Source organism: Nansenia antarctica (genome assembly GCF_963989245.1).
Source record: "Nansenia antarctica genome assembly, chromosome: 1".
NCBI classification, from domain to species: domain Eukaryota; kingdom Metazoa; phylum Chordata; class Actinopteri; order Argentiniformes; family Microstomatidae; genus Nansenia; species Nansenia antarctica.
Genome location: NC_137674.1, coordinates 83,905,440 through 83,923,852, shown reverse-complemented (window position 1 = coordinate 83,923,852; position 18,413 = coordinate 83,905,440). Strand labels below are relative to the sequence as shown.

Sequence of the window (18,413 nt, the reverse complement as noted above, 5' to 3'; positions counted from 1 at the left end):
GTTTGAACTGTGTGTCAGTTCACTGTGTGTCACTGTGTGTCAGTGAGGCATGATCTCAAACTCACTTGATTCTAGAAGTGTTACTGAGTAGATTAAAACTGGGTTGGCACAATCCATATTTCTGGGGGGCAATAATACTATTTCATCAAGGTAATTAGGATATGAGAACAATTACAAACCATTTTGGGACAATACAATATCAAATATGGTATATTAAAGATAATCAGCAGATTCGATTTACAATGTTTAAATGCAAAATGGAGGGTTTTTTACGCGCTTTTATTTGGAAGGAATCCTCATTTACCTTTACATTAACCCCGGAAGTAGGTGGGCGGTAGGGAGCACACGGAACTGTCTGTCAAGTAGGGGCTGCGTTCGTAAACTTGCTCTGGAAATCTGATCAGTACTCATGGAACGCCTCTCGTCCAATCAAACTACTTGGTCGCTTTATGACGTCGAACCGAGTGTGCGCTCCGGCGTTCTCAGAGTGAATTTACGAACACACCCTAGATCACTCTGTTTGGATAGTCAGCTGCGTAAACAGTCCTCGGTTGATTGCGTTTTCTATATTTCAAAAACTGTGAGTTGTGAATCAACAGCTGAACTGCAGGTGATGGTACGCTATGCTGGGATTAGTTAAAATGCACATATCTGCGGTGTAAACACATAGCTGGCTAGTAGCTACACGCGTATTTCCAACTAAACTGGGTATACATCGCAGTACTCTCAGGTTTAGGTTAGTAAACACCAGGTTAGATTAGTCGGTGCATTTGTAAGGGTATGTATAGGGTACAACGCGGTATGTAGTGCCGTAGTATCTAGTTCGCTCATTGCTAGACGAGTAAGTGATATCTTTTCTTGCTCCCATCTTTCCGTCAAGACAGGTGCAGAGATGTCCCATTACTCCTCGTCCCGCAGCTCGTCCCGTAACACGGACTGTAAGGTGTATGTCGGAGATCTGGGCAACGGAGCCGCCAAGGGTGAGCTGGAGAGGGCGTTCAGCTACTACGGCCCGTTACGCAGCGTCTGGGTGGCCAGGAACCCCCCTGGGTTCGCCTTCGTGGAGTATGAAGACTGCCGCGACGCGGAGGATGCTGTGAAAGGCATGGATGGAAAGTAAGTAGACGGTAGCAAACAGCCCCGAGGGCCTCATAACTGTACGTGTGTGCGTGGGGTTAGCTACTTTCTTGGCTCCCCGTGTACCTCCCAGGTATTCCCAATCCCAGGTACCTGCCAGGTAGCCCCCAGGTACCCTCCAACCCCAGGTACCTCCCAGGTACCCCCCGTGTACCTCCTAGGTACCCCCAATTCCGCCCACAGAGACATATTTTTATTTGGCATATGCTTTAAATTTAAAAAAACATTGAGTACCAGGTAATGTTTTTTAAATTGAAAGCGTATGCCAAATAAAAAGCTTTGATAGCTAAGTTTAACAAACTGTACAACTCTATGCACAAGGACTGCGTCTAACAATTACAACTTTTATTCTCAGATGCAATTGTTTAATTGTAACAAGTAGTAGTCCAAGTTATGCATAGAGTTCTATAGTTTGTTACGTTTTTGCTGTCAATGGTTTTTGTTGTTTATCGTCATTCTCAATGGTGCCTGTGTTATCCCTGTGTTAGCTACTGGTGCTGTTTGTGATTGTCCTTTTACAACGCGTCTCTGTTTGGCGTTTCACTCTGGTCTTTTAAAACAACCTGTGTGTGATAGTGCATGTACCTCGTTGCTGTCGTCAGCTAATGTAGTGACTAGGGATGCACGATATGCATTTTTTCCCAACCGATACCGATACCAATGTTTACCCGCTTCTCGTGGCCGATAACCGATATGATAACCGATATGAGAACAGATATAATTTCACAGTTGATAACCTGTAGTTCATGCACACCTGGAGGTAAGAAAGGCTATGTAGTGAGCAAAGATTGATGATTTAATATTCCATAGTGATCTCACCAAATCTAACTTACATCACTATTGTTTACACAACAAAGAGAACACTTCTGACTCTTCAAATGTTCATTTATTATTTCCTCTAACAAACAGAATCTGTTATAGACAGTGCACAATGCTTTTTTTAGCCAAGATCTGGCCTCCTTCTATGAAAACAAAAAAGGCTCACCTAAGAGTAATTAGATCAAAAAAGTGTCAAAAATAAAGTGCATCTTGTCTATCCCTGTAAATTGAAAATGCATAAATAAAATATCAAAAAATAAATAAATAAAGTGCGTCAGTCAATACAAAAATAAAGACTTTTAAAGAACCAAAAGTTGTATAGAACTTTTACAGAAACTAGTGCCAAATGGCTGCTTAGTCTGCAGATAAACAGAATGACACAAGGCACATGGTAGGCTACACTAGTATGCTTAATAAAGCAACTGAAAAGGGCTGGGCTCTCGTATGCGACTGGTGTAGCCCAGATGCATTGTGCGCATATTATGTGCATATACAACACGCGTGAAGCATTTCTGCGACACGCGTTTCTGTTAACTGTTTTCGTTCCCTCATCGCTGTATTCAATGCCAAAATCATATTCCTTCCATACAGCGTGCTTGCAATGGTGAATCTTAAGGTGACTTATGAGATTCGTTGTGTTGTAACTTGTAGACCTTTGCCCTCCTCTCCGAACTTTTGTCGAACATGTGTTGCAAATTGCAAATGCACTATCTGCCTCAGAAACTGTGAAGAATGTCCACAGACATGTTTCGCTTTCGTCTATACACTGCTTGCTGTACGCAGGCGCAGCATCATGAGCGCGTCAACCGGAACCAGAAATATTTCCGGCTTCATATTATCGGCTCTATATCGGCTAAAATTTAATAAAACCGATAAATATTTAATAACATTAATTTCCCATTATCGGGCCGATAAATATCGGTGCCGATAATATCGTGCATCCCTAGTAGTGACCCCCCATATGACCCCCCATATCCCTGCCTTCTGTTTCTTTTACTGACTCACTCTGCCTGGTTTACAGCCAGATAAACAGACAGGCAAACAAAACAACAAACAGGACTAGGGGCCGAAGGCCTTAGCAAACAGGTGGGGTGAGGTGAGGGCTGTTTTAAAGGCGTCCAGGGTGGGGGGGATGTTGCGGATCGCCACAGGGAAAGAGTTCCAGAGGGTGGGCAGGGGGGGGGCTGCCACCCCTTAAATCCTTTCCTCCTCCTTTCCTCTTTCCCTCCCAGGGTGCTGTGTGGCTCTCGGATCCGCGTGGAGCTGTCCACAGGAATGTCCCGGAAGACCAGGCACGGGCGACCCAGCCGGCGTCACTTTGACCCCGCCGACCGCTGCTACCAGTGTGGGGACCGTGGCCACTACGCCTACGACTGCTACCGCTTCAACAAGAGGGGGGGGGGGCGCCGGAGCAGGTACTGTGGCAGTTGTTATTTGAAAAATAACAGTTTTTCTGGGGTGGGGGGCGGCTTTGAAATATGTGACACGTTCTAATGCTTTGGTCCTCATATCGGGATCGATGTAATGATCGGACTTGTGAAGAAAATGTGAATACATTTCCGCGTTGTTGAAAATCAATGACACATTGCTAGTCAACTAACACAGCTTGTTTTGTGAGCCTGCTAACAATGTAGAGTAGTGTTCTAGTTAACTAGGTAGCAGTGGGGATTACTCACCGTTTCGTTGCAGTATTTTGGCTTGACTAGCGCGTTTGTGTCGTGATTCTCAACAACGTTGAAACGTAGTTCCGTGTTTCAAAAGAAAAGCGCAAACGTTTTGAATGGTTGCCGATATGCCGACCAAAAGACTAGAATGTGTCACATATAACATGTTAAATTATGTGGTCAAAGTAAACTGATAAACCATTAAGAGTATCAAGAGAAAATGTAATAAGGGTGGTATATGGTCACACACTAATACTGCCTGGTTAGATTATTATTATTATTTTTTATAATATTTTTTATTCCAGTATAGAAGATATGTACATTGAAAAACGCATGAATATTTTCTGTTTTTCTCCCTGCCCTCCACCCACCCCTCCCTCTCAAACATGTCTGCATACATATATACATATAGATTTGTCCATCTAGCCACACACACATATAAACAAGTTACCAGTTTTACCAACAATTTAGTGAGTAGATAAAAAAAACAAATATCTGTATGGTAGTAAAAAACATTTAAAAAAAAAACGTTAAGTAAAGAAATAGATAAAAAAATAAATTATAAGAAATTATATATTTTAAAAAGATATTCATACATACATACATACATACATACATACATACATACATACATACATGCATACATATACACGAAAAAATCATAATAATAAAATGTAGAAAAAATTGGGGGGGAAATAATATCATAAGGAATTCTGCTAGGTTGTATAAATGATGTAGTAGGAGATTGCTGCTTACATAAGTCATATTCAGGCGTCAGATCATGAGCTACAATCAGGGGCGGACTGGGATCAAGATGAGGACAGATGCCAAACTACAGACATGTTTGCTGTAATTATATGTATTATCAGTAGGCAGTCATCAGTCAATATCTCTTTCAATAGCCTTTTCACACCGAATGTACTTTTTTGTGCTATTTTCGGCCCAATACATGCGAATTTCGGTGCATTCCTACTTCCAACTACACTTGCTCCCTGCATCCAGTTGTTGCACATTAACTGCATCGCTCTCATCAAATTCCCCCATTCTGAAAATGAAAGCAGTGTAACGTTAACTGCTGTTATAAACGGAATGATGACATGAGGTGCGTGTCCACTGGTGATATAGAACTGACTACGATAGTTATGGAGATATACTCCAGTTCTACATCGTGGAGCTCCGCCCCATAGGGGAGCTCTGCTCCTATTGGTTTACCCCGCTACCTAAAGCTCTGCTCCTATTGGTTTACCCTGCTACCTAAAGCTCTGCTCCTATTGGTTTACATACTCCAGTTCTACATCGTGGAGCTCCGCCCCATAGGGGAGCTCTGCTCCTATTGGTTTAGGGCCCTGGGCATCCGCGATGCAGAACTGCGTGGATGGCCCGGACGATATAAAATGTTTTGGGCCGCGGTCTGCTGAAATAAGTTATTTTCAATGAAAATCACCAGAGACAAAATTACAAATATATATATATATTTTATATAATACATTCTGAGCGGCCCAGAGTCTCGCGGCCCTCCTGGCATTTGCCAGGCTTGCCCGGTGGCCAGTCCGCCACTGGCTACAATATATTCATAGGTAAGTTAGTGTCAGTTTTATTCGGAAACGTCATGGTCTCAGAGGCCAAGGCAGACAACAAACTGCTTGGTTACAAAAGCATCAGTTTGTAGGAAGTGCTGTCAGGTTCTCAAAATATGTAATGAACGGTTGCCAGTGCAAGTAGAATTTTTCTGTTGAACCTCTAAGCGTGAACTTAATCTTTTCTAACTTTAGGAAGTGCATTATGTCTGTAAGCCACATGGCTATTGAAGGAGGAGTTGGAGATTTTCATCCTAGTAAAATTCTACGCCTTGCCAGCAGTGTAGTAAATGCTACTATATTAGAATCTTTGGTGGTTAGGAGACTGAAATCTTGTGGAACTCCAAATATGGCTATCTGGGGTGAGGGTTCGAGATTAACAGAAAAAACCTCCGTCAGTATCTTAAAGATAGTAGTCCAGAAGGTTACCAGCCTAGGGCATGACCAAAACATATGGGTAAGATTGGCTGGGGATAAAGCACATCGTTCACACTTGTCCTCTACAACAGGATATATTGCTGCGAGTTTAGATTTGCAAAAGTGAAGCCTATGGAAGACCTTGAATTGAATAAGGCCTAATCTGGCACAAGAGGTTGAGGTGTTAATGCGGTCTATCGCTCCATCCCACCACTTGTCAGTGAAGTTTACATTGAGTTTAGTTTCCCATTTGTTCCTATTTTTGGTTAGAGAGTGTGTGTCGAGACAAGTGAGAGAGTGGTATATATTTGAGATAAGGCCTTTTTGACCTGGTGTGAACGCCATAAGATTTTCCCAGGGTTGGTTGTGTGGCACTTCGGGGTAAGAGGGGTATTGGGTTTTCACAAAGTCTCTGATCTGAAAATAACGAAAGAGATTACTCCGGGGCAAGTTATATTTAGTGCATATCATCTCGAAACTACAAATGTTTTTATTCTCAAAGAGGTTCGAAAAGTTTGTAAGGCCTCTGTCCTTCCAGAGCAAGAAGGCGGAATCCAAAGTGGAGGGAGGGAATAGATGATTCTTATTTATAGGACCATTAATGGAGCTGTCTGTAAACTTAAAGTGGAGACGAAACTGGGCCCAAATCTTAAGGGTAGCCAACACCACTGGGTTGCAGGTAAATTTGGAGGGGCATATAGGCAATTTAGAGTAAATCATTGCAGGAGGGGAGGATATATAGCAAGATTCAGCTTCCAGTAAGCACCAGTCTGTCAAAGGAGAGTGAAGCCAGTAATTTATCTTTTGAATATTGGCAGCCCAGTAATAGTAAATGAAATTAGGCAAAGCCAAGCCACCATTGTCACGGCCTCTTTGCAATGTGTATTTTTTAATCCTGGGCTGTTTGCCTTGCCAAATGAATGTGGAGATGATTTTATCAAGAGATTTAAAGAATGATTTGGGCAGGAATAATGGGATGCACTGGAAGAGGTATGAGAATTTAGGGAGTATCGTCATCTTTATTGACTGTATCCTGCCTACTAGGGACAGAGGCAGACTGCCCCATCTTTGGAGATCTGATTTTACCTGATCAAGTAGGGGGGAGAAATTGGCAGAAAAGAGAGAGGGGAATGAGTTTGTTATCTGTATACCAAGATATTTAAAGCCTTGAGCTGAGATATTAAATGGTAGTTCGGCTTGTGTGATTTGTTTAGCACTATTGTTGATAGGATAGAATTCACTTTTTCTATAGTTCAGTTTGTACCCGGAAAAACCGCCAAAGCTCTGAAGGATTGAGAGTATATGGGGGACAGCAGAGACAGGGTTAGATATGTATAGAAGTAAATCGTCCGCGTTTAGAGAGACCCTGTATTCTGCATCCCCACGTAACACACCTCGGAAGAGCTGTGAGGTCCTGAGGGAGATGGAGAGTGGCTCAATTGCTAGCGCAAATAGAAGTGGAGACAGGGGGCACCCTTGCCTTGTTCCTCGTGCTAAGGGGAAATAGGCGGACCTAAAGTTGTTGGTGCAAATGCTAGCTTTGGGGGAGGTGTACAGTAATTGAATCCAAGAGATAAATGTATTGCCAAACCCAAATCTTTTGAGTAGCGCAAATAGATATCCCCATTCCACTCTTATCAAAAGCCTTTTCAGCATCAAGAGCAATAGCCGCCTCCGCAGGACTCGAAGATGATGGAGAATATATTATATTTAAGAGCTTCCTAACATTCGAGAAAGAGTGGCGTTTCTGAATAAAACCGGTTTGTTCTTCTGAAATAATATTAGGTAAGATTTTTCTAGTCTAGCGGAAAGGGTCTTTGTTAGTATTTTACTGTCTACATTTAGGAGGGATATAGGTCTATAGGATCCACAGTCAGTTGGGTCTTTATCTTTTTTAAGAATAAGGGAAATAGTAGCTTGTGTCAGAGTGGGGGGAAGGGAGCCGTTCGCTAGAGATTCATTATACATGTCGAGTAGAAGAGGGGAAAGCTTGGTATTGAAGGTCTTATACAATTCTGCAGGGTAGCCATCAGGGCCAGGGGTTTTGTTATTTTGCATTAGTTTAATTTATTTAGTAAGCTCATCTATGTCAAGAGATTTGTCCATATTCTCTGTGTCAGCCAGATTAACATTAGGGATGTCGAGATTTGATAGAAAGGTTATCATATTAGACGTATCAGCTGGAAATTCTGATTTATATAGGGAGGAATAGAAAGTGACAAACGTTTCATTTATACTAGAGGGAGTAGATTGGAGAGTGCCTGAACTGTCTTTAACTTGTGGGATAAGCCGAGCAGCTGCTTGTCGTCTCAACTGATGCGCTAGTAGACGGCTAGGTTTGTCCCCATATTCATAGTATGAGGCCTTTGATCTCAACAATAGTTTTTCAGCTGTGGACGTAGTCAGTAAGTTGGCTTGTGATTGAAGATCAAGTCGTTTCTTACATAGTTCTGGGTCAGGATTAGAAGCAAGATTTTGGTCTATGTCAGAAATGGCCTTACATATGTTATCAAATTTAAGTTGCTTGTCTTTGTTGTACGAAATTGAGTATGAGATTATTTGGCCTCTGAGAAAAGCTTTCAAGGTCTCCCATAGGAGGGAAGCCGAAGTCCCTTCTGTTTTATTTGAAATAATGAATGAGTCAATTGAGTCTGAGATATATTTACCAAAAATCTTATCTGAGAGAAGTAGGGAATTGAATCTCCAAAGAGGTCTTTCTTTCTGACTGATAGAAAATAAATTGATATCAAGGAGCACCGCTGCGTGGTCCGAGATGACTATGGCCGTGTAATCACATGACTCAACAGCTGGCAGGAAAAGTTGGTCAACAAAAAAATTGTCTATGCGGGAGAAAGTGTTTGAGTTTGAGAAGAAGGAGAATTTCTTGGCGTGAGGGTTTTTATCTCTCCAAGGATCAACACAGCCATTTGCCTGCATAAATACACTGAAAGCTTTAGACATAGCGGACTGTTGTTGAGTCCTCGGGCTTGATCTATCTAATAGAGGGTTCATCACACAGTTCAGATCGCCTCCTAAAATAAGATGGTGAGTGTTCAAGTGTGGAAGGGACGATAGCAGGTTGCTGGCAAAGCTTGCATCATCCCAGTTGGGAGCGTATACATTTACTAAAAGTACCGGTGTTTGGCAAAGGGTACCTGCCACAACAACATATCTGCCTTTTGTATCTACCCTGACCTCCGAGACCACAAAATTAAGTATTTTATTAATTAAAATAGCTACACCTCTCGACCTACTATTGAGGCTCGAGTGAAAGTATTGGCCTACCCAGTTACTACGTAGTCTAACATGATCTGACAGCCGAAGATGAGTTTCCTGCAAAAAGGCTACATCTGCTTTTAGACGCTTTTTAAGTGTAGAAAAACCTTAGATCTTTTGACTGGACCATTCAAGCCTTTCAAATTCCATGATAGGAACCGAACATTCGAGTATTTATCCTTATTGCCTAAATTGGTCATATTGTGAGTGTAGCAGGTAAGTAATTGTAAGCATCCTTACAGTGAGTGTAATGCCGTTGCAAGGCCTACTTCCATTGAGTCTTGGAGAGCGAATTATTCCTTGTGTAACAAAGCAGATGACAAAACAAAATAGATGGGGTAAAATAGGTACAGAAAGAAAAGAAAGAAAATTAATAAAAAGAGAAAGCAAACAATAAAACCTCTGGTGTGAGTAGCACTTTTCTGCAGACAGTCCCTCCCCAGTCCCTAAGTCTTCTTCCCCAAACGAAAAAGACAGCGGGAAAAACATCCAAAATGTTCCCAGTTAACGCAACTCTTATACATTCTAACCTTAAAGCACTAAGGGTGGCTCCCAGAGTACAAGAAAAACAACAACAAACAACCAAAAAAACAAAAAGAAACAGTGTCAATATGATGAATGAATATAGCCCATATCCAGTGTCGCTAAAACAGAGCTGCCGGGGTTCAGAATACATGCAACACACACACACACACACACACACACACACACACACAGCAACACACACACACACACACACACACACACACACACACACACAGCAACACACATACACACACAGCAACACACACACACACACACAAACAGCAACACACACACACACACACACACACAGACACACACAGCAACACACACATACACAGCAACACGCACACACACAGCAACAAGCACACACACAGCAACACACACACACACACACACACACACACACACACACACACACCTGCCTATGCGTGTATGCACCCGCCGCGTGAATGATATGCGCGCGTATAAACGCACGCCCCTTTAGATATGTCACAGATCCCCTCAACGAACCCCAGCTCCTGCTCCGGTGTTATTTTAGTTCTAGGTAGCCTCTCATACAAGAGCTATCCGGCTATAGATGAAAAGTAATAAAGGCGTTTGAACCATAAGCGTCAATACCGTTAAGCACACGCACACACATTCAATCAAAGAAGGAAGTAGGTCCGTAATACAGCATCACGCAACGTCAATTCAAACACATGCACACCAACACACACATATTAGCAATAGGAGAAAGTATACCCGAAATACAGCGCTATGTAACGTCAACTTAAGCATGCACGCGTATATAAACAGTTAGTCATGGTAAGAAGTAAACCCAGAATACAGCGCTATGTAACTATGTAATAACAGCAGTCAATGAGTTCAGCAATCCCTGAAATTAGCTCAGAGTTAGCTGGATAATGACCTGGGGACTGTTTACTCACGTTATCATCATCCTATGAAGCCTATGGAGAGTCTGAACGGTTTTCAGTGATTAATTAAACTGGTCCGTGTATACAGTGTTCAATCGAATCGTTTCCTCTTGGTGTGTCAGCTACAGAATAGCTTATGCTCACCGCATATGGCCATATACTAGTCAGCATCCCCGCCACCATCCGCTCCAGCAACGCGTTGGTTATAAAACCGTTGTGCTTCTGGGGCAGTCTTGAAGTCGTAGATTTTGTCCTTGAAGTCCACTTTTAGAAGAGCAGGATAAATTAGACGGAACTTGACCTTTTTCTCGTAGAGCAGTGATTTCACTCGGGCGAATGATGCACGCTGCTTGGATGTGTTGATGCTGTAGTCTGGGAAGAATGGTACTTTACGTCCACGCCATATGAGCTGATTACGATCGCATCTCAGAGCCCGTCTTTGTCCTGGTAGTAATGGAAACGGACAATCATCACTCTGGGTTGTCCAGTGGGTCCAGGGCGTACTTGGCCAATCCGATGTGCACGGTCCAGCACGGGGGGAGTTGGATAGACATCTTTGCAGACCTCTGTAAAGAACTCAGCCATGAACTTAACAGTGTCCGTTCCCGCCGCGTTCTCTGGAATATTGATGACTCGTAGGTAGTGTTGTTCCGATACCGATACTGGTATCGGCATGGCCACCGATACGCACAAAAATGCTGGTATCGGTATCGGCGAGTACTAACAAATATATAACACCCGATACCAAACTTTCACTATCGCGGAAAAACAAACACGTAACTGTGGTTGTCGAGGAGAGGAGCGGTGGAGCAGCGAGGCTCACCTCAGGTAACCTGCTGTCCCTTCCAGCTGCTCAGAGCCCAAGCTAAGCTATGCTACCGGGGCAACGTTCGGAAAGTCCCCCTGAGAGCGCCGGAGCGCACACTGGGCTCCGACGTCATAAACGGACCGAGGAATCCGATTGGACAAGAGGCGTTCTACGAGTGCCGATCAGTTTCCCAGAGCGACTTTTACCAACGCAGCCCTCAGACATAGACTACGCCACTCCGCTTAAAGCGATACAACCCACAGCCAAGATAGGACACATTTTACAGGAAAAACATATCGACCTTAATCGATATTTATTTCGGTTGCACAGACTAGCACCGCCACCAGCGTGCTGGAGAGAGTTCAAATAATAATAATAATGTCCGCGCGGCCGCTTCTCCGAGTCCCGCCCAGCTGTTCCCCTTTCGGGATAGTTCTCGGCTCCGTCTCCGCGCCACACCCCCTTTCGGGATCTGCTGTTGTGGCTCTCCGTGTCTCTCTCTCTCTCCGTCTCTCTCTCTCTCTCCGTCTCTCTCTCTCTCTCTCTCTCTCTCTCTCTCTCTCTCTGTCTGTCTGTCTGTCTGTCTGTCTGTCTGTCTGTCTGTCTCCGTGCGGCAGGTACTTCCTGCCTCCTTCCTTCTCCCGAGGAGAAGTTTTCTCTATGTTTGTTTGAATTGTTTACATATGCAGAACACAGAACACACATGCATTAGTGGTGCAGGAAGGCCTACTGTCACAGCGGAGTGTGTGCGACGCGCTGGCCAATTTGTTTTTTTTTTTTTTTTCAAACGCCGTGGTATCGGATCGGTACTCGGTATCGGCAAGTACTGCACGGTCAGGTATCGGTATCGGAACAACACTACTCGTAGGTTGCACCTGCGGGACCGATTTTCAATGTCCTCCGCGCGGCTAGCGAGAGCTTCATTCTCGGAGCTAAGTCGTTCACAGGTCTATTCCAGGGCTATAGTCGTGTCACTGTATCCGTTGAGCGCCCTTTCTAATTCAGCAATGCGTTTACCATGGTCAAGGGTGGTTGATTGCACAGCATCTAAAGACTCCTTGAGTGGAGAGAGGGCGCTTTCGATCAATCCCTTAATCATGTCCTTCATGTCTGTGACTAGCATTAAGCTGAGATTTTGTAGGTCGGTATGCAGGTTCGGCCGCCATATTAGCTACTTCGCTAGCGTCTTCTGTTAGCTGTTGAGGTGTAGATGGTCGTGTGCCCCTTTTGGTGCGTTTGTTGGGCATATCCTCGAGACAAGTTGTACAACTGAACTTTTTCTAATTGTTTTTCTTAAAAATATGTTTAAGGGATCACGATAGTTGAGATTTAAAATATTAAATACTGGGAGCCACCCTCCACGCGTCTACCTCCTTTCACATCGTAACCGGAAGCCTGGTTAGATTATTCTCTATGGTTTCGATCCTCCACTCACTTTAAATGAATGTGCAATAACACTATGTGCAATATGACAACCCTAGTCGTCTATCTGTACAGTATAGTATAGTGGATAGTGTACATAGCCTTTATTTATGTAAACCAGCTCCTTTCCCTTCTTGTTGTTTTAGTTTTTTTTATTTTCCTAGCACCAGGGGAGCCACCCCTCCCAAATTTCGTTGTTTGGTACCTGTACTATAGCAATGACAATAAAGACCATTCATTCATTCATTCATTCACTGCCTTTCAACTCATTATACCTTCTGCCCGCCTGACTACTATGGGATCTAGAGCCTTCAGCCGTTCTGCTCCCCGCCTCTGGAACTCTCTGCCACCTAACATACGCAATATTGACACTCTCACCACTTTCAAATCCAGTCTTAAAACACACCTTTCACAATGGCTTACTTAGTTTGATCTCCTGTATTTTGTTTGTTGTTATATCTGATTTTGCTGTTTTTATAAAAGAAAATCTTGGTTGATTTTAATGTTTTGATATGTGGTTTTAAACTGTCTTGTAAGGTGTCCTTGAGAGCCTTGAAAGGCGCCCATAAATAAAATGTATTATTATTATTAGTATTAAAGTGTCGGCTTTCCCCCTCGTGTTCAACTCGATGGGAAGAGGCATCAGAAGTGTGTTCCTCTCCCTGACAGGTCGCGTTCCCGGTCCAGGTCTCGCTCCAGGTCCAGGTCCCGCGGCGGCCGGCGCTCCCACTCACGTTCCCGCAGCAGCAGCAACGGACGGTAAATTAGCATTAGCATAGTTTCCATAGTTACCACAGTTACCGTGGTTACCATAGCTTCTGCTTTGGGGCAGTCCCACTCATATTTAAAAATAATTATTGGACAGATACAGTGAAGACAGACAGGAAAGTAAGGAGAAGAAGGGAGAGAGAGGGCATGTCAACAGGGCATGGGCCGGAATCGAACCCATGCCGACATGGTGTTACGTACGACATGTGTGCACTGTAGACCGCGGTGCTAGACCACTGGACCACCCCAGGCCATGGTGCTAGACCACTGGACCACCCCAGGCCATGGTGCTAGATCACTGGACCACCCCAGGCCATGGTGCTAGACCACTGGACCACCCCAGGCCACTAAAATCACACTTTCAATAGACAATCCTCCATTGAAGATACGTTTTTTGTCAAGGATTAGTCCTAATCTGTGTCTAGGAAACCAGCCTTATGTGTGTTAAATCCACTTCTATGACAGTCATGGTGTGTCATAGGAATTGGCTGAGGCACAGAGAGATCTGGGACTAGGCAACCTGTTCAGTCTTATGTCCTTCATATCCCTCTGTGTACTGACATCTGTGTTTTTACCCACAACACAGCAGGAACCGCTCCCCGTCGTACTCCAAGCGTAGGAGCAGGTAACAGAGAAAGAAGCTTGTCACATAATATGTGACACGTTCTAATGCTTTGGTCCTCATGTCGGGATCCGATGTAATGATCGGACTTTTCTTTTGGAAAATGTGAATACATTTCCGCGTTGTTGAAAATCAACGACACACCGCTAGTCAACTAACACAGCTTGTTTTGTGAGCCTGCTAACAATGTAAAGTAGTGTTATAGTTAACTAGGTAGCAGTGGGGGATTACTCACCCAATCCATTGCGTTGCAGTATTTGGCTTGACTAGCGAGTTCGTGTTGTGATTCTCAACAAAGTTGAAACTTAGTTCCGTGTTTCAAAGGAAAAGTCCGAACATTTTGATTGGTTGCCGACATGCAGACCAAATGATCAGACTGTGTCACATTTTTGTTTAGTTTGAGCAACCCGGTTTAACCAGTTAATGTGTTACTGAACATAAATAGGAATGTTACATTTCCTTCTCCTGTCCTTTTTTAGTTCATTTCCTTGAAACGTTAAGCTTTAACACACTCACACCTCTTCTCCTCTCTTGTTAGGTCTGGCTCCCCTGCAAGGTCAAGGTCCCCTGTGAGAAGGTACGTCCAACTGTATTAACACTAGAACAGCCATGGGTGGGGTCATTTGGGGTCATCTTTGCACTCGATCAAATTTCAGGACCCTCTTTTCGTGACTTTACCTAGATTTGTGCGTTCTACCAACAAAATCACATCAGAATAAGCTAGTATAAAGCTATTTTGCAGTTTTTCTGTATAGGAGGCAGGCTAATTTACAAGACGCACCAACCAGTGGTCTTTGTGTGTAAGTAGCAGCTTCCCATTGTAAAGACTATGATCATTTGACCCCCGAGGTGGTAAAAAAGGCACGGCTGTTCTATTAAGGGAGCAAAATAGGCTCCTCCTTAAAAGTAATCCTGGCCACATGTCGAGGTGTCCTTGGGCAAGACACTGAACCCCAAATTTCTCCCAATGAGCCGACCGGCGCCTTGCATGGTAGCTTGCCACCATTGGTGTGTGAATGTGTGTGTGAACGAGTGAATGAGAGGCCGTTGTAAAGTGCTTTTGAATAAGGAGCTATATAGTCCATTTACCATTTGTTTCCATGGTTCTTGCCTTGCAGCCGCTCCCGGCCCCATTCCAAGTCGGGGTCCCGGGCGAGAGGGCGTTCGGCCTCCCACTCCCGCTCCAGGTCCCGCTCCCCCCCCAGCCACAAGAGGAACAGGTACGCTCCCCGCCACGCCAAGCCTTCCCAGCTGCCACTGCAGTGTCTTAAATGTTATGACATAACCAAATCGTCTTTTTGTCTCCTAGCCCTTTATTTATACTACAACTGCTAATGATATTTATTTTTGGATGATTTTTATGTTTTTATCTAATGTAGTTAAATAGAATGCACATGTTCCCCTCCCCCACTCCCCCCCACCCCATCCCCACCCCACACACACACACACACACACCTATTTGTAGTCAAAGTCATAGTCATAGTTTTCAGAAATGACAGTCCAAACCTATAGTCAGCTGAAGCGTAGGGTTTGTCAGACAGGGCTAGGTGTGCCCAGGTAAGTCATAGGTAGTTGATACTCCCCCGCCCCTCGACCTCAGACCAGCCTCCGCCGGAAGTCACCGGAATGTCTCCCAGAGCCAGAGAATGCACATCAACTAGACAACTAGAGAATGAATCAACTAGAGCATCAACTAGAGCATCAACTTCGAGAGAGACTTCGAGAGATGCTGGGGGAGGAAGGGGAAGAGAGGAGTCGTAGTCAGGGACTCTAACGCACCCTAAGCTAGGGTTAGGGTTAGGAACATTGCCCCCACCCCCAACCTCCCCCTCTTATCTTTTTTTTTTTTTTTTTACAAATATCTGATTAATGTTATTTTCTCTTGGAGGTCACTCAGCCTAGAGTGACCTTCTAGAATGACCTTCTAGAGTGACCTTCTAACCAGGCCCAGACCTTGATTAGCCTCAGAGAGACACAGCGCACACAGAGAGCCGATGAGAACCTAGACTCCAAGAGGGCGCTGTTTGGGGGAGGTGGGGGATTGGGGGGGGGGGGGGGGGCGGATGGGGTCTTCTCTTTTCTCTTCTCCCTCAGATCCAGCCTCAATTTGATTAGCTTCAGAGGGCTTCTGAGAGAACCTCAATATGACCCCCCCCCAAAAGAGAAATCTCTCGTGATCAGACTCCGGTGGTGAACCAATTGCTACAACAGTGACCCCCCCTGGGTGGTTTTTTGGTAAAGAGTGTGGTGGTGGGAGAGTGGTGGTGGACTAACTACACAAGCACTGACCCAGGGAGAGGTTCATCCTTGGGCTGTGTTTAACATCCTCCGGGCAAGGTTGAAAAGAGGCTGACCACCCAGAGATGGTTAAAGAGAGGGGGTCAACCTACCTACATCCGACGCGTTGTTCACGATGAGACACATCCTACGCGCGCGGTTGTTCCTCTACCCACAAGTCCCTCTGCTAGATCTCCTAGAGCCGAGAGCGAACGCCGAGACGCGTTCAGTCGACCAGTTTCAGTCCCCCCCCCCCCCCCCTTCCCTACAGAGCTTCGAGCTACGACCCTCCTCTCGCTTAGCTTCTGAGAGAGGGGGGGGTGTGAGAGAGAGAGAGAAAGGAGAGCTGACGAGAGATCAGACTTCAAGACTACTCCGAGTGTGTCTTCGAGTTGTATCATCCGTCGCTTCTCTGTTCTCTGTTGTTTCTGCCACTGTCTCCAAAGGTAACCAAAACCCAAGAGTCCATTTATGAGTCATTTATGATGAACACCCCAGACTTGTCTGATAGTCTGTCTGATACTCCCTAACATATTTGTCCCCCATACCCAAACATTCAACACTTCAGAGCATGCTGTGTGTGTGTGTGTGTGTGTGTGTGTGTGTGTGTGTGTGTGTGTGTGTGTGTCTGTGTGTCTGTGTGTGTGTGTGTGTGTGTGTGTGTGTGTGTGTGTGTGTGTGTGTGTGCGTGTACGTGTACGTGTGCGCGAAAAATTATATCTTTGGAATACACTACATAATTCACAACTTGGTCTATACAGGTCATGATTTTTAGGTTGGATGTAATGGATATTACTCGTTTTTAATTTAATTTAGGCCAAAGTCTTTAAAAAAAGATTGCTTTGAATTTACAAAAGTCAACATGTATTGAGTGTTTTGCACTCTTGGGTTGAAGTTTCTGCAGAGAGGTGAGAATTGTGTCTACTATGCAAGGTCAATAGGATTACTAATTACTTTTGCCATTTATTTCAGCTGTCAAAAGCAAGTATTTTGTGATTTAATTTGATCAGAGTGTTAGTTATGGGTGTCGGGGTGCCATCAAGTTCAGCTCAGACTGCCCTGCTCTTGTTGTGAGTTTTGTATCACATGAAACAGCACTTAAAACACCTCAGTTACATCAAACTCCTATCCATTTCCTTGGTCTTGGGAATTTTTGTAGTTGATTTCACAATTAAACACTAGGGTGCCCCTACATGTTTTAGTTTGTCCTTTTCTGACAATTAATTAAATCCTCAAATCAATTGGATCTACTTTTTTTGTTTTTATCACATGAAAGGATCCTGGCCAAGAAAATTGGGTGAAGTGGGACTTTGTGCCGATAGAGGTGACTATAGAGGTGCCTTTAAAGGTGCCTATAGAGGGCAAACAGGGCTTGAACTGTGATTGGCTCTGTGATAGCTACCGGGTTGCTGTGAACTGGACATTCTGGTTCCGCCCTGCGTTCACACTCTTCTCTATCTGCTTCTTAGTCGTTCCAGATCTGCAAGCCAGAAAAAGAGCCCGAACCCAGGCGATGAATAGAAGATGAAACTGCTTCCCAAGCCCCCCTCCAACCAACCTGCTTTAGCCCCTTCTGCTGTTTCATTTAGTCTTTCAACCCCATTCGTTCATTTGAAACGGCCCCATCCTTGACGTTGTGTGTGTAGCTATCGTACAGGATTAGCTTCACGGTTCACACCTAACCCTGCATGCCTCAGATGATGAATAATGATTGATTTGTCTACTGCCCTTTTATGGGAATTAAATATGTTCCATTTAATTGTTTAAACTATTAATGGGGATTTGTAATCTTGAGATCTTGTAAATGTGTTCTTAGTTCTGGTTTACTTGCAGAGTGGCATTGAGTAAGGACTTTTTACATTTCTCTTTTCCCAGAGACAGTGACAGTTTTATTTTGGAATAAATCTCTTCACAATGTCTTTGTGTCTTTATTTTCTCCATTTTTTTTAAATTGTCTTGCATGCCATTTGACAGAATGTGTGTCAAGAAGCGTAATCATGTTACATAAGTATATCAAGTATATTTATTGCATGTAAACAAATGCAAACTCAACATTCATGCCGTCATACTGAAAAATACTGTTTTACCTTAGCGCTTTTGGTATACTAGTTAGTAAGTAGTAGTTGGCAATGTAATCAATCAATACCAATTCTCTGCAAGGCATTATCGCACTTTTCTTTGAAACAA

General features: G+C 44.0%; 1 protein-coding gene across 4 annotated transcripts; it reads left to right on the top strand.

Moving 5' to 3' along the window:
• The first annotated feature begins 521 nt into the window (after positions 1-521).
• LOC308166254 (uncharacterized protein) lies at positions 522-18,130 on the top strand. 4 transcript variants are annotated; one of them, XM_080540522.1, is made up of 8 exons: positions 581-616; positions 881-1,116; positions 3,189-3,371; positions 13,229-13,318; positions 13,914-13,952; positions 14,488-14,526; positions 15,068-15,169; positions 17,696-18,130. In XM_080540522.1, exons 1-8 carry the CDS (start codon positions 614-616, stop codon positions 17,745-17,747), a joined length of 744 nt encoding a protein of 247 aa, XP_080396648.1. In that variant the 5' UTR covers positions 581-613; the 3' UTR covers positions 17,748-18,130. The 4 variants fall into 4 exon arrangements, with proteins under 4 accessions (XP_080396646.1, XP_080396648.1, XP_080396645.1 ...); XM_080540520.1 differs by lacking the exon at positions 17,696-18,130 and having other exon boundaries at positions 522-610; positions 15,068-15,633; XM_080540519.1 differs by lacking the exon at positions 17,696-18,130 and having other exon boundaries at positions 15,068-15,633.
• Positions 18,131-18,413: the final 283 nt, after the last annotated feature.

What these genes read in the sequence shown, in the direction of transcription:
- LOC308166254 (XM_080540519.1), top strand. An exon ending in GTGAAAGGCATGGATGGAAA is followed by an intron (nt 1,117 to 3,188) that starts GTAAGTAGACGG and finishes TTTCCCTCCCAG; the next exon opens with GGTGCTGTGTGGCTCTCGGA. An exon ending in TCAAGGTCCCCTGTGAGAAG is followed by an intron (nt 14,527 to 15,067) that starts GTACGTCCAACT and finishes CTTGCCTTGCAG; the next exon opens with CCGCTCCCGGCCCCATTCCA.